At 42.2% G+C, this 20,524-nt stretch overlaps 1 protein-coding gene across 1 annotated transcript in view; it reads left to right on the forward strand.

Moving 5' to 3' along the window:
- CDH13 (cadherin 13) overlaps positions 1 to 20,524 on the forward strand; it is a 589,050-nt gene that overhangs the window by 510,385 nt on the left and 58,141 nt on the right. The window contains exons 9-10 of the mRNA XM_053400135.1: positions 9,740 to 9,922; positions 11,687 to 11,940. Coding sequence (XP_053256110.1) covers positions 9,740 to 9,922; positions 11,687 to 11,940 — 437 coding nt within the window. The remainder of the gene's footprint in view (positions 1 to 9,739; positions 9,923 to 11,686; positions 11,941 to 20,524) is intronic.

Genomic DNA, 20,524 nt, shown 5'->3' on the forward strand with positions numbered 1-20,524 from the left:
TTAGTGTACACCAGTGCTGGAACTATGAAATGTTATTCAACAAACAGAATTCCATAATACCTAAGAGCCAGCTCATGCTTCCACAACGAGGTGGTGTGGGCATCATACAAGGGACTGTCTGCTGCAAGTTGTATAGACACTTGAAACTGGCCCCACATCAGCAATCAATCATGATAACGAGGCCACATTCACACCATACATTTAAAGCACAATAATTCCACTTTAAACAATTGTGGCTTCTCCCAAAGAATTTCGGGAACTATAGTTTGTTAAGGGTGCTGAGAGTTGTTAGAAGACCCCACAGAACTACGGTTCCAATCCTCTCCTGTGAAGAGGGATTGATTGTTAATCCACTCTGCAAATTGGAATTCTGTGAAGGGAATACAGACCAGGGGTGTCAACTTGAATAAAATATTGGTGGGGTAGGTAAGCCCCGCCTCCCATAATCAATCACAAGACACGGTGCATGCACACCATTTGAATAGCAATGTGATAGTCTAAAGTGGTATCTTAGCACTTTAAAAGTATGGTGTGAATGTGGCAGTGTTCTCCAAGGTTGCATTCAGACACGGATTCACTTCCTCCCTCATGGAGTTGAGGGAGCATGATGTAGCTGAGTCTAGGAACAGAACTCTCTGGTCTTAACAACTTTATGCACTAACTAGCACTCAAGCACACTTACGTATAACTGCAATTTCCCACAAAAAAGACTTGCACCAATCTTGGTTAGTAGCCATTGATACCCTTTTGCTCCATGAATTTGTCCAATCCACTTTTAAAGTCATCCAGAGAGAATTGCGTGTTGAGACCCCATAGCCACCCGCCTCGTTCATGAATAAGACACAAGGACACGGATATTAGGTTAATGGTTATTGGGCAAATTTAGGCCACAGCTTTATTGGTTACAGAATGTGAGTGGTATTTGCTTAGGCATGGGAATTGACCCGACTATATCTGACTCCTGCCCGTCACGCGCCAGAGAGAATTCTAGAGTTTAACTCCATACTACATGAATTTCAACAGTATTTTCTTCCATCTGCCCTGGAACTTCCAAACTTCTGTTTCCATAATTTCTAGTGCTATGGGAAAGGGAGAAAAAAATTATCCATACGTTTTCTCCATTCATATAGAAACCCCCGACTTTTGCATGACTAGAATATAGTCTCCTGTAGCAAGACAGAAGTTGTATCCTTTGATGTGTGCACTTTTGCCACTGGACCCACCCACCACTAGCATATGGCCCCCAGAAGGCTGACTACAAAGGAATGTGGGCCTCAGGATGAAAATGGTTTCCATCCCTGATCTATTACCGTATTTTTCCGTGTATAACACACCCCCCATGTATAAGACAACTGCAACAAAAAAAAATTGAGGGAGAAATTGCCCAGAGTTGTTGAGCTTTCTTTGGGGGGGGTGTCACTGCCACCATTCGCTCAACAGCCTACCTGCAACTGCAAATCACACGCATCGCCAAGGCCATTAATATCGTCTTATACACATAGTTTTCCAATGAAGTTAGCCAGGACACAACAGCAAGATCCCCCAATGCATTTCCCCACTAACAAAATGGTCCCAGTAGTATTTTCATCTCTGGGGAAGAAGAAGAAGAAGAAGAAGAAGAAGAAGAAGAAGAAGAAGAAATAATTTGCAGGTGTGTGGAATGCGGCTGCCAGGATTAATTTTTGCTGACTAGAGCCTAGCCTTTGAGTAAAGATAATTGCACATTACTGCTATCGTCAGAAGCTGCATCCGGGGGGTGGGGACCCATGGATATTCTCGGTTACTTGGGGTGGGGGAACAAAATGTTAGCAAAACTGAGGAGGAACATTTTACAGCATTTGTTTTAACTAAACAGGATACACAAACAGGTGGCCTACAGAGCAAGGCAACATGAAATCATTGTGTGTGTGTGACAGCAGCCTATATAAGAGATGGAAATGCAGAATGCAAACTAAGGGCACTTACTTTCAGACATTCAGGCCAAATCTGCCCCCACCACACACTGAAAGCATGATGATACCATTTTAAACAGCCATGGCTTCCCACAAAGAACCCCAGGAGCTGTAGTTTGTGAAGGGTGCTGAGAGTTGTTAGGATATCCCCATTCCCCTCCCAGAGCTACAATTCCCAGAGTGGTTTAACTATCAATGCCTCTCCCCAGGGAACTTTGGGAACTGTAGTTTTGTGAGGGGAATAGGGGTGTTTCCTAACAACTCTCAGCACCCTTAACAGTGTAGACAATACTGAGTTACTATAAGACAGCTTCCTGTCTGTGTTTCTGTAGCACCCTGCTTGTGGTTAACGCTTAGCTGGAATGAAATATTCAACGCAGCAATAGAGAAATTAAAATAATAATTTATTTGTCGGACAAATAAATAAGAGGCACAGTGGTATATGGTTACCAAGCTCTGGCCTGGCTTCCTGCCCTTATGGCCAGCACTTATATTCCCTCAGCTCAGCCCCCTTGCTCCTCCTTTGGCTGCCTCTGTCCAATCAGCCTGGTTAAAATTCCTATTGGCTGTTTGCTAGAACCAATCATAAAAGATACACCCATTTCCTATTACCTTTTATGGGAGACAAAGAGCTATATTTCCTTCTATTTATAATTGGCAAATAAGTAGTCATATATCTTACATTTACCTCGACCAGGCACCTTAATTACCAGATAACCTTTTGCCCTAGACTAGGCGCCTTAACTAACATTTCATCTTTTGCCCTATTGCCCTATTCACTCCAAAACAGATGGTGGCTAATTTTATCTGAACAGATCTTTTTGTTCATCTCCCCACACATTATCAATGAAAGATCTCCTTCTCTGGAGGTTATTAAGCAAAGGCTCGACAACCATATGTCAGGAGTGCTCTGATGGTGTTTTTTCTTGCTTGGCAGGGGTCTGGACTCAATGGCCCTTGTGGTCTCTTCCAACTCTTCTATGATTCTATGATTCTATGATTTCTTACTTTCTAAATCCTTTGCATAATTACATTTAAGCCAATATTTCATACATATATAGTTTTTTTAGAAGAAAGGGAACTTAGTAAAAGCTAAGCTAAATTCTAAATTCTAAAGATTCAAAGCAGTTTCAGAGAGAAGCCTCTTCCCTAGCCAGCTGCTGTTTGTATTAGCTCTTGCCCTTTTAACCTTAGGAAGATGTGGCTCAAGTTTAATGGGAGGCACAATAATTATTACTATTTAATTGTGTTTTTGCAACCTTGATTGTATTCTATAATTTGTATGGTCAGTGTGACCTTTTGCTCCCAGCCTGTTTTTTCCTTTTACAACCCTGAGACACTGCTATAGATCAGGGGGGCCCTTGATCAAGAAGATAAACAGCTGCCAGAGTATGGTTTCTGCCTGGCATGAGAGATACAAACATTTACAAATATATATTTCTTTAAGGTCATTTTTAGAATACAGGAATCTGATCAAAATATAAGCCTTGATTAAAATGTAGGCTATGATCAGATGCCTCATTTCCTCATAACTTCTTTTATAAGATAAAGTTGTCAGCCATCTTGGGGTACACATTTAAGGACAGAAAGGTGTGATAGAAATGTTTCGAACAAATAAGCTTGCGATTGAAACTTGCACCCCCAATGGTGCATTCAGACGTGGGGAATATATTATTTAGCCTTTCTGACTATAATGCTAACACTTCTGTCCCATTTGCTAACATTTTTTTCACACTGCAGTGCCCGTTGTGTTATGGAACTGTGGCATCAATCATACTTGATTTCATTCACACCAGTGAGTGTCGTGTGGCACAACAATGAACATCATTGGACAATGTTACTGCTCCCCTACCCTCTCCGCATATGGATGCTTCTGTTCCCTCGTGACCCACCCCCCCCTTTCCTGGAGACTGCAGGAAATAAGTGTGCGCCGATGTCCAACCCCAAATTTGTTCACTTTACTCCCACAATTTTCCACGTTAAGGGGGCTGCAAATTGTTTTATTTATTTTGAATCAAGTAACATGAAATGAGTGGTTCCATTAGTTTTCCAGATGCGGTTTGTTTCATTGTGAGAAACCTCAAATATAATGTGGAAATTAAAAGTTATGGAAATGTAAGGGAAATGGAATAAGCTGCCCTGTGACTGCAGGCTTAGAAAGGATTGTGTGCCTGTGCCTGGGGTGTGTGTGTGTGTTAAGGTTGGCGGCTGTGTTGAAAATAGAATGCCTGGTCTCTGTGTTACCTTTCATCTTCAGCCCACTGTGTGTCAAGAGGCCAGGCAGGGAGGCCACCAGGGATAAAAGGAGTGGGTAGGTCCTCTGACTCCACTGAAGTAGAGCCTTTTTCAAACCAGTGGAAGAAGGGAGGCATTAGGTGTGGTGTGTGTGTGTGTGTGTGTGTGTGTGTGTGTGTGTGTGGTTTCATTGCTCAAAAGAGATGTTTCCAGGACGTATCACTAAGGGGCATGGAATACAACTTTGCCATTAAGCAGATTAATTTTTATTTTATTTTTATTTCTGTCTCCCAGCATGAAACAACTCTCCTCCTTCTCTCCCCCACCCCCACCCGCCCAAGTCCTTGAGCTCCTGAGTGAAAGCATCACAAGTAATTAAGCAGAATACCCCGGTTGAATATTAAATTAGAAATTAAGCTAAAATGCTCATCCACCGCAGCTCGGGAATTTTGAGCAGATCGCCTTAAATTTGATGGCAGCGGTGCCTGCATATATTTCTTGAACTGCATTGCTAGCTAAATTGATTGAATTAAACATGCTTCGTGATGCTCGCTAACCTTTGACCCCTCCAGTTACTCAGAATAATCAGGAGGCTAATTATCCTGGCAGGAGCTGAGCTTTGAAGAATCAGGGGCATGGCTGAGTTCAGAGAACCTACACTAGTATTAATCAGGATGTCATGACTGAGGTTCGCTGAGAAACGCAAAGTGTCGCAGGACCATCATGGTGGAGTTTTGTTTGTGAGATGTTGTGACTGTGATTCCAATGGGGAGGTAGATGAGGCTTGTTTGCATGAAGACAGTGATCTGTTTAATTGTGGGTTATCCATTTTCACAGAAAGAGGTGGGAATGTTTTTGTTCAACAGCGGAAACAGTGTTATACACCTTCCAGCAGGCAAAACAGGTTGGGCTGTCACTGTTATTAAAGCAGTGGTACAACATGCTTAGCATGACAGGCATAAATCCAACCGGTGATCTTTCCCCATCACAAGTGATGTTGCCTGAAAATATGAAACTCAGTGGCTCAAAATGCTCTCTTCAAATATCATCTAAGCATTATTGCTGGATCAGGCCAATGGCACATCTAGTTCAGCATCCTTTTCTCACTGTGGCCAGCCTGGAGCCTGTGGGAAACCAGCAAGCAGGACCTAAGCAAAACAGCACTCTCCCTTCCTATGGTTTCCAGCCACTGGTATTCAGAATCATTGCTGCTTCTGACTGTGGAGACAGAGCATAGCCATCGTGGTTAATAGCTGTGGCTAGAAGTTCTTCTCTAAGTCTGTTTTCAATCTGAGATGGAAAAAGGTCAAGATGGCTACTTCTCAGCAGTGCTACCTCACAAGGGGAAAGCTTAAGTGAACCCATGATATTTGGGTGGCAATGAAGGGGGGGATCTGTACATTTCTTCTGTAATGCCTGAACAACAAACAGGCTGTGGCACAAACAGTCCAAGCTGTGTCCACTTTGCTTTAATAATATATATATTGTTGACATGTTGGGAGCACATTAAACTGAGCAAAACAAGTAGTAACAGTAAAACATGCTTGAAGCTGCTTGACACTGCATTATACAGTAGCTCAGTGGTAGAGCATCTGCTTTGTATGCAAGAAAGTCCCAGTTTCAGTCCCCAGTACTTCCAGCGATGGCTGGGAGAGACTCCTGCCTGAAACCCTGTAGAGCTGCTGCCAGTCAGTGTAGGCAATACTCAGCTAGATGGACCAATGGCCTGACTCTGTAAAAGGCAACTTCCTGTGTTCCCAGAGTACATCCTCTGATCCAGTTTCAAACAAATGTTTCTTTTCTTGGAGGCAAATCTCAAAGGAGGGAATGACATTTCTTGGCTCTCTAGCCATTCTCTTCTGGAGCTGATGCATCTCCTGTCATTTTTCATCATTTGTGAGCTCTACGAGGGAAAACAAACACAAAGATAGGATGCACCAAGCACCTTCAGCCAAGGAACGATTCCCAGATTAATGCAAAGCGACTTGCACTTTTAATTTGGTTATTCTCAACTGGTGCTCCCAGCGGGTGGAATCCTAATGACTCATTGGGTTTGATGCTCATCAATCCAGACCATGTTTTCTCTTTCGTTACATTTGCTGCTCTCCAAGGCTCTTTAATTCAAACCGCGTTGGCACCACAGTCTGTGACAGAAATCTGTACCTTTGGCAAAGCCACAGAGTCTAGTTACTGATTCTCCTACTGAGCACTTTGCCCAATATTTGTATGGGATACAAAGCGACTATACCATTACAAGAAGGCTTTATGTGCATGGGTGATTGAGTAGGTCATTTTCAAACAGTTTGGCTTTTCAGCTGACTGAGAGGTCCCACCTGGAGCTGTGTGGAACAACCTCACCTGCATATTTCCTGCTGAATTCTGTAGTCACTGAAATGAGCAGTGGCATATTAAATTTAGGAGCAAATAAGCTGTGATGGTAGGAGATCTGTGATCAGATCTCCCTTTATAAACACACACAGAAACTATCAATTGAGAGTGAGTGGGGTCATACTATAGAGTTTGCTACCACATACTGTAGTGATGGCCTCCAAGTTGAATGGCTTCAAAAGGGGGAGTTAGACAAATTAGTGGAGGACAAGAATACTAGCCATGCTGGCTATGTTCTACCTGCAGTGTCAAAGGCAGTAAGCCTCCATATACCAGTTGCTGGGGATCACAAGTGGGGAGAATGCTGCTGAGTTCAGGTCGGGCTTGTGGGCTTCCCTTTCAGACACCTGGTTAGCCACTGTGAGAGCAGGATGCTAAACTTACATGGGCTTTGGCCTGATCCAACAGGGTTCTGCAGGCTGAGGTGTGTCATTTGTGTGACACAATATTCCTTGGCCCCCATTACATGGAGAAAAGTGGGATGCAAATAGCGGTAAACAGATAAGCCATGTGGCAATTTCAGCACATGTCTATCTCAGTAGAGGTCTTTTTCATCCATGTTCTCAAGGTGTAGATCTGGACATGTAAATCAATGCTAAGTTGCACTTGAGGATTTGAAGTTTCTGCTTGCGGCCAGTTGCTTGCAATGAGATGAATAAATCTTTTTAGGAGGTGAAACTTGCCAGGGAGAATGTCTCAGCTGGCATGTGAACAAGTATAAATCTGCTGACCCAGTTTAAACCAATTGGGGATTTGGCCCAAGGTATGCCATTACTAAGTGATGGTTTTTAGATGGATGCTGATGGCAACAGCTTAAATACACATCTGGACTCATCTATTTTGTTCTCAATTGACTGTGGTGCTTCAGGGATGTGTAGATATTAAAGACGAAGAAAATCAATTAATGCATAATCTAATCATATCTAACAGTCACTGGAGGTTTGGCTACCAGCACAACTTCTCCCAGTCTAACTATTTTTTCCAACTTTAATGGGGGTTGCTATGTTCATGTTATTTTCAGTGTTAGTGATGTATGATCTAATGCTCCCATGTGGGTATTTCTCTTACTCGGTGTGCTGAAATCTGTCCTCTAGTTTTTCAAAACTTTGGTCCCCCCCCTATAAAATCAGCTTGCATTTAGGGGGGGCTCATTCTCAGGGTATTTGAGAATTCCTTTATTATGGGGATGCAGCATTTTGAGCTTCCGTTATTTTTGTGAGGTGTCCAAGGGTAGTGTATGTGTTTTCCTGCCCAGTAAACATTTCCCCAACACCCTGAAATTTCTCCTGTTAATCTGCTATTCCTGATCTTAAAAAAAACACCTGATGGGAGGAGCTACCTCCTGACACCTTACCCTGGGCTTAAACTAAAGTGCAGATATCTGTGGAAGCTGCAAAGTACAAACCACTGGTGAAATGATTTGAAGAAAGAAAGGACACTCGCAAACACCACTTGGCCTTCTTAAAAGCTAAGCACATAAAAAGAAAACCCTGCACCCTATTCATGGGAATTTCAGTGAGTTCCCTCTACACACTTTGATAAATTTAGGTGCTGTTTCTTTTCCCATTAATTGATGGGAAAATGCAACATAATTTTTTTGCACTGCACTAAAAGAATATAAGATGTGCCTGATCAATTGGATCAATGGCCCACCTTGTCCGGCCTCCTGTTCTCACAGTGGCCAACCAGATGCCTGTGGGAAACCTGCAGGTAGGGACCTGAGAACAAGAGCACACTCTCCAAGAACTGGTATTCAGAAGCAATACTGCCACCCATAGGAGCCATCTCCTAGGGGCTGAGATCCCTTTGCCAATAATTTGAAGGGGCTGCTCTCCATGGGTTTGAGCTCCAGAGACACATGCATGAGCACAAAGAGATGGATAAGAGAGAAAATAGCATGGCTTCTTTGAGCAGTGTTGTTACCTACCCAAAAAGGAATGCAGCAAAATGTTTGGGTAGTTGGCACTGGCTAATTAGAACATAAGAAGTGCCCAGCTGGATCAGACCAAACACCCTTCTAGCTCAGTATCCTGTTCTCACAGCAGCCAACCTATGGGAAACCCATAAGCAGGATCTGAGTGGAACAACACTCTTCCAACTTGTGGTTCCTAGCAACAGGTAGAAGAACATAAGAAGAATCCTGCTGGTTCAGCCCATAGGCCCATCTAGTTCACTATCCTGCTTTCCTGCTTTCTCAGTGGCCAGACAGATGGCTATGGAAAGCCAACAAGCAGGTCCCGGGTGCAACAGCACTCTCTTCTCTTGTGATTCCCAGCAACTGGTACTTAGAGGCACACTGGCTCCAACAGTGCAGGTGGGACCTAGCCATCCTGGGTAGTAGTCGAGGAAGCTTCATTAAAATTAGGATGTTGCCACCTGCTCATCACACTTTGGATTCTCTTTGCACCTTTGCTCTTTGTCCATAAGCAACAGGCATTGAACAAAACCAGGTCAAGTTGACTCCATGCTGGGCTACTTCAAAGTTGACTTGGACCATGTAAAAGTCTTTCCACCTAGGCTGTAAATGGTTACAATGCTGTCACCATCAAGGTTTCCTCCAGCTCTGTGGAAATTTTTAAATGGAAAAAAACACTTAAAGGGGGAACTGGATAGCTTGGGGAATAAGCTTGGGGAGATCCTCCAGTTATTTTATTACAAAGAACACCGTCGTCCATACAGACTGGAAAGGACAATGAAATATTATGGTTCGAGTAGAGAGGGAAAATAATCAAGATGAGTAAAAAATCACCTTTAAAGCACTCTGCTCTTAAAAGCATTCTTAATGCATTTCCTCCTCTAAGCATTGTATTCCAAAGCACCTTTATGTATTGTATATTGAATCTCTTTATATTAAGAGGAGTTAACAAAAGATTTCATCTTTTTTATTATTCTGGAGAGTTTTCAAAGCCTGTCTCAACAATCGTGTGGTTCTTTATCTTTAATCTTTCAAGAATCAGAGCAGAGAAATTGTAATACCGTTTCTTATACTTTACGCTCTCTGACTGCATTATTTATGGCCTGTAAAATTTCAGTTTCACTCAAGGATTACATTTTCCCTTTGGTTGTGGTGAATAATTAATAACACCTTAAACAAATTTGTTGTGCCGACTGTGGTCATTTGTTTGATGGTAGTAACATTTATGGCTTTCTTTATTAATTTTGAGTTCCAAGCTACGGTGAAGGAAGGCAGCATGGGCGTGATTGTCAATCTGACTGTGGAGGATCGGGATGACCCAGCAACAGGAGCATGGAGAGCGGTTTATACCATCATCAATGGCAACCCAGGACAGAGCTTTGAAATCCATACGAACCCCAAGAACAATGAAGGGATGCTGTCAGTTGTCAAGGTGAGCAGAAGGATTAGCTGTGCCTCTTAGACATCTAAAGAATGGCCATAATGTCTTATGTTGCCACTTTTCAGAAGTGCTTTAAATTTTCAGAGGTTTCTGTTGTCAGAGGTGGGGAAGCTTAGGCCTGTGAATCACCTGTGGCCCTCCAGAGCTCCCTATCAGGCCCTCAGAAATCTCCGCAGGCCACTTCCCTCAGTGGTCATGTTTCACGCCCTGAGTGTTTTTGCTTGGCTGGAATTTGCCCCTGACCCTTGTTCGAAGGATAGAGGTTGAGTGTAGAAACTAGTCTGCTGTTCAGAAACTTGCCCAGAAGGAAATGTGACCCTGGGGCTGAAAAAGGTTCACCACCTCTGTCATTGTTCATTTCTAATGATACGATGCTGCTTGCTAACCTAGCCATGAAGTACCCAGCAGGAATTTTCTGAGGGAGTGATTGATTGCTGTGAGAAATGTGGGAAATTTAGGCTGTGTGGGAAGTTTAGACTGTGTGTTTCAGGCAGTTGTGTCTCCCTCTTGAAGAGGGATTTGAGCAATTTGGCTGGAATTTTTTTAAAAAACAAAAGTACAGAATACAGAAAGAAGACAGAACTAGTGATTGGCTACAGACCACATTTGGCTCTAGTCTGCAAGCTGCCTACCTCTTCTTTAAATTTATCTTTAACTATGAGAAGCAACAGGGACGTGGGTGGCGCTGTGGGTTAAACCACAGAGCCTAGGACTTGCCGATCAGAAGGTCGGCGGTTCAAATCCCCGTGATGGGGTGAGCTCCCATTGCTCGGTCCCTGCTCCTGCCAACCTAGCAGTTCGAAAGCACGTCAAAGTGCAAGTATATAAATAGGTACCGCTCCAGCGGGAAGGTAAACACCATTTCCGTGCGCTGCTCTGGTTTCACCAGAAGTGGCTTAGTCATGCTGGCCACATGACCCGGAAACAGTACGCCGGCTCCCTCGGCCAATAAAGCAAGATGAGTGCCACAACCCCAGAGTCAGTCATGATTGGACCTAATGGTCAGGGGTCCCTTTACCTTTACCTTATGAGAAGCAAACCTGGATTTCTTCTGGGCCTTCTTTGACTTACCAGAGGCGGATTCAGGAGCCGCAAGTAACTTATTGGTCTGAAGGACCTTGTGTTGTGAGCATCAACATAAGTCAACACAGGCTGTGGTATGTGCATCATGGCTACCAATGTTGGTGGCTATATTGTACCCTCACTCTTGGATTCTGTGTGCTTCTAAATTCCACTTGTTGTGGACTGCAGGAGGGTAGAGTGTTGTGCTCAGGTACTGCTTGTGTGCTTCCCATAAGCATCTAGCTGGCCACTGTGAGACTAGGATGCCAAACTAGATAGGCCACATCCAGCAGGGCTCTTTCTGCATTCATACATAGGATCAATCCAGAATAGGAAACATTGAAAGAAGTTCCTACAAGTTTCTAGACTTCATGGTTGCACAGAGAGGGAGAAATCTGTTTGAGAAGGAGGCAACATTTCCTGTTTGCCACTGATGAGAGACTAGCAATGGTTTAACCCAATATTCGACAGTGCGTAGTAAAGGTATGGAATTCGCTCCCACAAGAGGTAGCAAAGGCCACCAATTTGAATAAGATTAGGCAAATTTATGGACAATAAAGCTATCAGTGGCTATTAAACCTGGTTGATACATTACATTTGGCTGGCCACTGTGAGAACAGGGTGTTGGACTAGGATGGCATTTGGCCTGATCCATCAGGGCTCTTTTTATGTTCTTATGTTCTTGCTTTTCAGCCTTTGGACTGTGAGATTTCAGCTTTCCACACACTCCTGATCAAAGTAGAAAATGAAGATCCATTAGTTCCAGACATAGCATATGACACCAGTTCCACCGCAACTGTTCAGATCACGGTTCTGGATGTCAATGAAGCCCCTGTTTTCCACCCAGACCCAATGACTATCACCAAACAAGAAAACATCCCCACTGGCAGTGTTGTGTTAACGGTCAATGCCACAGATCCAGACACCTTGCAACATCAGACTATAAGGTGAGTAGAATATTCCTGAATCCCAGCTTACTATTACTAGTAATTTCTCATGAACTTGATTTTTTTTAAAAAAATGAAATGCTAATATTGAGGTTTGCAAATATTTCAAATTAACTACCATATGGCTTTTATATTTGATTGATTGATTGATTGATTGATTGCTGGGATGCTTGTCCTAACACATGTCCTGATTTGAGCACTGTCAAATAATTTAGAAACAAAGACTGAAAATTGGATGAAGTTCACGTTGAAAAGACCAATTTGAAAATCTGGATCTTGATTTTCAGAAAGTGTACTGGGACCTTGATGCTCCTATGCTTCAGGGTCACAAAGAAACATATAAAAGTTGGGACATGTGTTCAAGTTCTCTTCCTTTAAATTATGTGAACGTGTAATTTATTCTGCAAAATAATGTTGGACAAAATAGTTAAGGCAGGTAACAGGGTGGGGTGGGGGAACGACTCCTTTGTTTAATAGGCCGAATGATATTCATATTTAGTTCTCACACTCACTGGTGAAATGATAGCTATTTGCCCCAATTTTCCAGTGCTACTGGGAAATAAATGTCCTTCAGTTGAATCATTGACATTAAACAAAGCACCTACTTTTAGAAGGGGGAAAGACCACCCAGGATCAATTCTAGAGAATGATGTCTCTGGTAATATCACACACGTAGTCCCTGTCTCCAAGGAAGTGTGTGGACTATTAAATGCTGCCATTGTCTCATGTTTAAAGGATAGAGAATCAATTACAATACTATTTTGTGACATATGAATGTGGTTTCCTGTTCTGAACCTCCTGCGGCCACAGTATGTGCAAATATATCAGATTATTCTCATCTACCGGCACTTTTGCACATCCCTGTGGAGAGAGAAACTATAGGTTTTTCACTCTAAAATTGACTGGCTGTTTGGAGTAGGGATGGCTTGGGAATATAGAAACAGCAAATCCTGTGATAGCCAGCTGACATCCAGACTGTCTGCAACTGGCATCATTGTTAATAACATGTAATGCATGGATGGATGTGTGGACCTTTGAAGATGATTGCCACTCCAATCCACAGCCCCATGCATTTGCCAGTGTACTTTTGGAATCTCTGCTTGCACAGGTGTGGCCTTCACCATCACTTTTAATGCATGAGGAAGCAGCCCACAAAGTTTCCTCAAAGGGGGTTGTGTCTTTCACTGATATCAGCTAGAATTGTCTTTTGCAGCAAGTGCAAATTGGGGTGGCTTATGCTTCCCAGAAGCCCCAGAAGCAAGGAGCTTGGAGGTGACTCAGGGCTTTTGCCATGATGTCTCCTAACTTACCTGCTTGGGGGCTCTTCTTTCTTCCTGACTGGTAGTTCCTTTTCTTTGAGCATTGTTCCATCTCTGAAATCCAGTCTCTGCCTGAACATTTCTGGACCCACTTTAGAGCAATCCTGCAGAACTATAGCTTTGACACTGCAAAATCCCTACCTTCTCTCAGCCTTGGGCATATCTGTTTCCACCCACCTCTCTATTATTCTTGAAAATGGACCAGAGATGTCCTTCTGCATGCCTGGTATTCCTTGATTGTTTGCATGACACACAAGCCACAGAACTCCTTAACAGGGTCAACAGCACTTCTTTGCTATACATACATTACAAGAAGACCAATCCTGGGTGGAACCTCTCACATGTCCCTGGGAGTGATATAGGAGCAGGAATATGTGATGTGGGGACTTACTCTCTCACATTTTACAGAGTTTATATTTGTAACAGGAGGCCATAGCTATTGCATTCCTCCAGCATTGGTGCATGTGATGAGGGTGGCTCCAGTTGGCAGCATGCACAGCTGCTACATTCTTTCTGCCCATCTGTTTCTGTTCTGGAGGAACAGTGGATTCTGGAGGAATCAGTGCTAACTCCTGTGCTTAGCAATATCTCAAGCTAGGGATGGATGGATAAAGCTGCCCATTTTGGTTTCTTTCCGTTTCTAATTATTGCACATTGTCCTGAGTGCTCATTTCTCTTAATGCACACATTCTGTACACAAATCTAGCAACATTCTTCACAGAGCTATTGTTCTTAATATAATGCAATTTTGTATGCTATATTCACAGACATGTGTAACGTTATGCACACTTTCTCCTAATATACATGTTTTTGAATACATGTTTTGGTTGGAGAACTGCATCCCAAAATCATGAGAAGTGCAAATTTTGAAGGATGGCTGAACTTCACTTCATGTATCACTTTATGAAGTGCATATTAGGTAGGTTCATTCCAGAGGGCACAGGATGGAAGATGGAGTTCTGCATTCTCGTCTTGTAGGCATTTGAGTCTTAGATGGCCTGTTACCCAAAGAGCAGTCAAGCTCTGAAAGGGGCTAGAGCAGAGAGTTGGCTCAGCCCAGAAGCACATAACTCATTCTGCTAAGAAAACATTTCTGCTGATCATTGCACTTGTGGTGTATACAAACAAGCAGCGGAGTCATTTGGGTGCATGTGGCTTGAGTGAAGCAGAAGTGGAAACAATGCAAAGGAGAATTTAAGCAGATATGAGCGTTGCAAATTGCAATGTTAGGTGAGAAAAGTTATGGTAGATAATTAGAGGGTTCAATTCCCCATGTCGTTAAAACACCTAGTTAAAGCAGAGTATGAATATTTCATGCACCTGTGTCAGAAATAACTATGAGCTCTGCCCTTAACAGGTGTCATCTCCCCTGTTTATTTTTTGGGGGAAATTTATTTATTAAATTCAGGTTTACCCACTTCATTTTGTTTTAGTCTTTGCTCCAGGGATTCCTGGTGTCATTTGCTGTTCTCAGGGGCTGCTGCTGATGGATGGACAAGTGCTGCGGAATTTCTATTATGTGTCAGAGCATCAATATATGACTACCATCACCACCACAAACTACCTCCCAGGTGCATCACTTAAAACCTAGCTTGTATTGAAGAAGTCCTGTATTCCCTGACGGGGGTTGGCCTTTTTGATTACAAATATGGCGCTCAAGTTATTGACAGGTGTAACTATTTCCAAGGGAGCTATTTTGACAAGAACAGGCTCATTAATTATTTGCAGTGTTTGATCTTTCACAGTGGAAGGGATGCTGTCTCCAGAGACCAAAGGTGTGAGACAGACTGTGGGCTGCTATTATCCTCAATCTGCCTTGAATACCAGATCCCTCCACTGCTCCCCTCCCCTCCCCCCTCAACCAGGCCCAGCGATATTTTGGCAATTCCTATAATGATTATGTTGCAAATGCAAATCACAGCTGGTATTAATGGCTCATCGGGGCGCTCGTTTGCTTTGCAAATAGCATAACCTAGCCAGACAGAACGGCAGAAATCCCCTTGGCCATGTACCGCCAGTCGCAATCTCCTGCCGAGGAGTTAGCAATCTTAAATAACAATGGCGCAGAACCTAAACGGAAGAGGCTCCCAGAGCTCATGACATCGTTTAGACCATCGCTTGCACTGCCAAGCCGCAGGATCTTTCTCTCTGTTCCCCCTAGGAAAGCTTTGCTTTTCTCAGGCTGAACATCTCAACAAGAACAGCTATAACAACATGAAAAGCAAAGCCATGAGGTTGGGGGCAAGGCAAAGATTCCACATGAACAAGGATGTTAGCAGACAAGGGTTTGGAAGGTGGGGGAACCAGTGGAAATATGGAAGAGGCTGAGAAAACTGAGTGGCTTCTTAAGATCATACCGTTGTACTGAGGGATATTTCAGCTAATGTTGATTTTAATCACCTTTTGAATGTTTTTAAATATCTGTTTTTATTGGGAATTTTAAAAATGTTTTATTATATAATCGTGTAAGCCACTTAGAGATTTTCTTACAATGAAGTGGTATATAATTTTTGTTAAGTAAATGAAAATGAAAATCTAACTAATTCAGTTCCCAGACCAATATGTGAAGCCAAACATAGCTGCCCTTCTAAATTTGCATTATTTAAAATTTTGCAATGCACTTCTCCAAACTCAACCCACCACCAAAACTGTGTCCCAAACAGCATGCATTAGAGGGAAATGTGCATAAGAATGCACATATTGGTGGAAATAATGAATGGAAATGCATTATGTAAATTGAATATTAAAAGTACTATTTATTTATTACATTTTGATACTACCTTTTCCTCCAAGGAGCTCAAGTAGGTGTACATGGTCTCCCCCTCCCTGTTTTATCCTCACAACAACCTCATGAAGCATCATGGCTGAGTGGGGATTCAAACCTTGTTCTCTCAAGTCAAAATCCAGCATTCAAAGCATCACATCACACTGGTAAATGTGATTTTTCTTTCTTTCTTGAGGGGATGAATTTGTGAACTGATATGAAAAATGGTGCAAACTGAACATAAAGCAAGAACAATGAATCACTGGGGGAAACTGAAGTTGATAGAGTCACACACACACATCCTAATTGTGCAAGACTTGGAAAATGGTACAAATTGAACACTTGGAAAATGAGACCCGGAGTGTGTGGATCACATGGGCTGATTTGGTCCAGTCCTCTGACTGCTATCACTGGATTAGCTTTTCACAACTGACTGCTGAAATCTGAAAACCAGCAGTTGTCTGTATAATGTTCCCTGTTATTAACTGAGGCCTAATGGAAACATGTGCTTGTATACTTATTTAGCTGTTGTGGGTGAAAATGTTCCTGGAAAGCATTATTTATGAGCTGCACAGCTATTTAATGCAAAGGGAGCATCTTCAGGTTGCTTGGTGAATAACTAGGAGATTCTCTAGACTTCTGGTAATGAGCAACATAAGCTAGCCTGATATGTGCAATGTTCAGAATGCAAGAAAAATAATATACTCAAACACTCAGGAACATTGGCTTGGGTGAGATTAAAATTAAACTCTCCCTGGTTTGGAAGAAGAAATGTCACTGAGCAGAGCACATCACCATCCCTACTGGATTTCTTTTTACGTTTTTAATTTTGCTTGCTTTCTTCATCTTTCAGTTAAAGGATATCGCCATATTAAAATTTCCCATTTCTTGAATGTTCTTCCTAAGTTTTCTGTTTTCTTGCTGTTGCCTGTCTTAGCTGCAGCTGGTAGCATTGATGACAAATCTTTATATGGTACACCTGAATATTGGTCATTAGACGCAGCGCCATCTCTACTGCTAAGTTAACCTCAAGTTAAGTTTTCTATTTATTGTGTCATTTTTCTTGGAAGTCGGGGGAAGTAGGACCCCAAACCATTTATATTGCAACAGTTAAGACAAGCCAATGATTAATAGATTCCAAATCACAATTACGAACTTTGATTTCTTAATCAGGGATTCCTGTCAGTTTTATAACAGATTTAAGAGTTTAATTTTGAGTGCCTCTTCCCCATCTCAGAATTGTTAATCAGAACATTTGTGTGTGTGTGTGTGTGTGTGTGTGTGTGTGTGTGTCAAAGAGATGTTAAAGGCCAAATTTAATAATGTTCCCTACCATGGGAAATTAAAAGAAGAACCTCATTCTCAGAAATCCATTATTAACAGTAGATCTTAATTAAACATATTTACCAGCTTCAGAAATATGTCTTTATGGAAAGATCCTTCAAGGTATTTCTTTCCACCATGGGCTCAACAAGTCCAGAGCCTTCCAAGAGTTAAGGCTTCACACTAAGTATAAATAAGTTGTTTACTACACTGTAGTGGTAATTTTTAATTAAAGCAATGCTCTCTGCTTTCATATTTTATTGTGGCAATATATTTTTATTACCTACTGTGCTTCTGGAGTTTTAATTATTTATGTAAATATGTTACTGCAACTTTCATTCTCGGGAAATGATGTGAGTTGATCTTTCTCTTGCAAAGGCGGGAGCATGGTTGATTATGGTTTTGCAGCATGTCTAATTGATTAAATAGCTATATTTAATTGGCACACATTATCTGAAAATATGGGTATGTGATTTTATATATATATATATATATATATATATATATATATATATATATATATATTCAACATCATACTGTTACAAATGTTCCATCTGCACAAATACATCAGCTTGCCAGACAGATCAGCCCCCCTCTCCCATTCACTGTTCTTGGCATTCTCCTGAACCCCCACATCCCTGGCCCTGAGCCAATTTCTAGATGGTTTCTACACACACCTCTCTTTTCTTCATCCAGACAAGCAAAAGGCATTGCCGTAGTTCAGGGACTCAGCAAAAACATACAGGATGTAAAGCAGGAGCATTGCAGGATATGGCCTGGGTAGTATTCTGAGGGCTAGATTTGGTCCCAGGCCTGAGGTTCCCCACCTAGATATGATTCTAGGTAACTTCTTAAAGAGATTCCAGGTGAGAAATGAGTAGCTACATTTATCCATGGTAGCAAAAAGGAGAAAGTTATGTGGAAACCAAAAATCCTTCCATGACTTGAGTTTTATTTGGCGAAAGTCTACTTCATCCAGTGCATGTACTGGAGAAAAGTAATGCTATTTCATGGCTGGTGATCTGGAGAAAAGCCATGAAGCTGCTTGAGGTAGTCTCTTTGGTATAGTTGTGTGAGGAGATGCTCACATTGAGGAACCCTTCCAAATTTATTCTGCGTTCTTTAAACGAATTCCTGGATCAATGTTCCAGAGCAATTTTTTACTGATTCAGTTTTCAAAATATACACCAAAAGAGGAACAACATTTATACCATCATTTTAAAACCATTTTCATTTAGAGAGTGGGTGGGGAGAGAGGAAAACCCTACTAAAACCAGCACTAACAATAACTCAGCATAACTTGATCATTTCGCATCTATGATTTGATGTAGCACAGCCGGCAATTATCAGCTGCAAGATGCGGGAAATGCCAAGCTTCTTGGAAAAGTGAAAACAAATCAGATCTGGATATTTAATTTATGTATGTAAAGAGATAGAGTCTGCCTAAAACCATTTACAAGGGACACTGATCTGCTGAAGTTCTGTTTGCGAAGTGGCTCTTCAACCCAACTCCCAAGCATTGCAGAAACTAAGCAGAGCAAGAAGTAACTTACTTCTGTTGTCCCTACTTATGCTGCCAATCACCAGCCCTCTGTGAGAAATGAAAGCATAAGCTATGAGTCATGAAACTAATTCTAGAAATGTATTTCATACTCTGCTGCTGGCTTCATCAAGCAGAGCTGAGCACTCTCTGTCAAAACGTGATGGGAGCTGAGAACTATCATTCCTTGCTGTAATGGCGTGGGGATTAATTTTTCACTCTCTTTATTGTAGGCATGGACCAATAAGCTTGCTGTTGGATTACTCAGCAATCTCGTTTCAAAAAGCACCACACACACACACACACACACACACACACACACACCTAGAGAGTCTTGAGCCAAAGGTTTCTGCATGTATGCAGCTAGGCACTCATTCATTGCTAAAAATGCCTTCCAGAGTTTGAAAAGCTTGCCTCCAGGCTCTTAAGTCAGACAATTTCTTTCCTTGTGTAGACAGAAAATATAATAAATCTATAGGCCTAAATTAATAGCCTCGCTTCCACCTCCTCAGTAGTCTGAGAATTTTCATCTTTTTAGCTGAATGTTGGAAGACTCGGAACAGATAAAAGGAAGTACTTATTCACACAGCACATAGTTACCTTAATGAACTTGCTCTCACAGCGGAGTTGGATTTAGGGCAGTGCAACTGGTTCCGCTGAGCTGGGCACCTAGCCCAGGGGGCGCTTCAGGGCATCACAGCTATGATGTCCTGAACTGAGCAGGGCACCACTGAAATCTGAAAGACCAGAGTCTGCCCTCGCTCACAGGAGGCAGTGATGGCCACCAACTTGGATGGCTTTACAAGAGAATCAGACAAATTCATGGAGAAGAAGGCAATCAACAACTTCTGGCCACAATGGCTATGTTGTGCCTCCATGGTCAGAGGCAGTGATTGCTTCTGAATACCTGTTGGTAGAAACTACAGGAGGGGAAAGTGCTGTTGTGCTTGGGTCCTGTGTGAGGGCTCCTGTTGTTGCAGATTCTACAAAATTATGCAAAAGGAAGTTAAAAGAGTGGACTAAACATATATTAGCTAACACTGCGCAGCTCTTGCCACACGTTGAAGTGGCTGTTGTCCCTGAGTGTCCTGCAAAACAACCTCCCTCTGTTCATCCACTCTCAGAACACCTTTGTCCCTGCTGCTCTTATGGTTCAGGCAAACACACGAAAAATCCTTAAGAAAGCCCAGAGCCTTTCAGTAGCACTAGCAATTTTTCCCAGAGTCCTGCCTCTATAATTGCCCAATGAGATGGCATTTTATGACAAGACTGCCTCCAGTAAAATGAGACACCCTTTCAAAAAACCACAAAAATACCCACCCTCCTCCCTACCATTTTTCTTTCAATAACCTCATGCAGCATTTGCTATTAGAATTGCACTTAGGTTCGTTTAGGAAATGGTTGGAACATATGAGCACTCATTTTTCACCCAATAGCTTTCTGTAATATTACAGTAATAGGAAAAATACCTCATGGAGTTCAACTAGTGTTTTTTCTATTAACTTTGTAATAAGAGGTCCAATTTCTGTAAAATAGCTTCTGAGTGTAAGTGAAATTATGCACTTTGTTAGGCAGCAGAGAGACCATAAGTCACCCATGAACTGAAGTTCTTCAGAGCTTATAACCAGCAGTAGGTCG

The sequence above is a fragment of the Podarcis raffonei genome, chromosome 8 (genome assembly GCF_027172205.1).
Source record: "Podarcis raffonei isolate rPodRaf1 chromosome 8, rPodRaf1.pri, whole genome shotgun sequence".
NCBI classification, from domain to species: domain Eukaryota; kingdom Metazoa; phylum Chordata; class Lepidosauria; order Squamata; family Lacertidae; genus Podarcis; species Podarcis raffonei.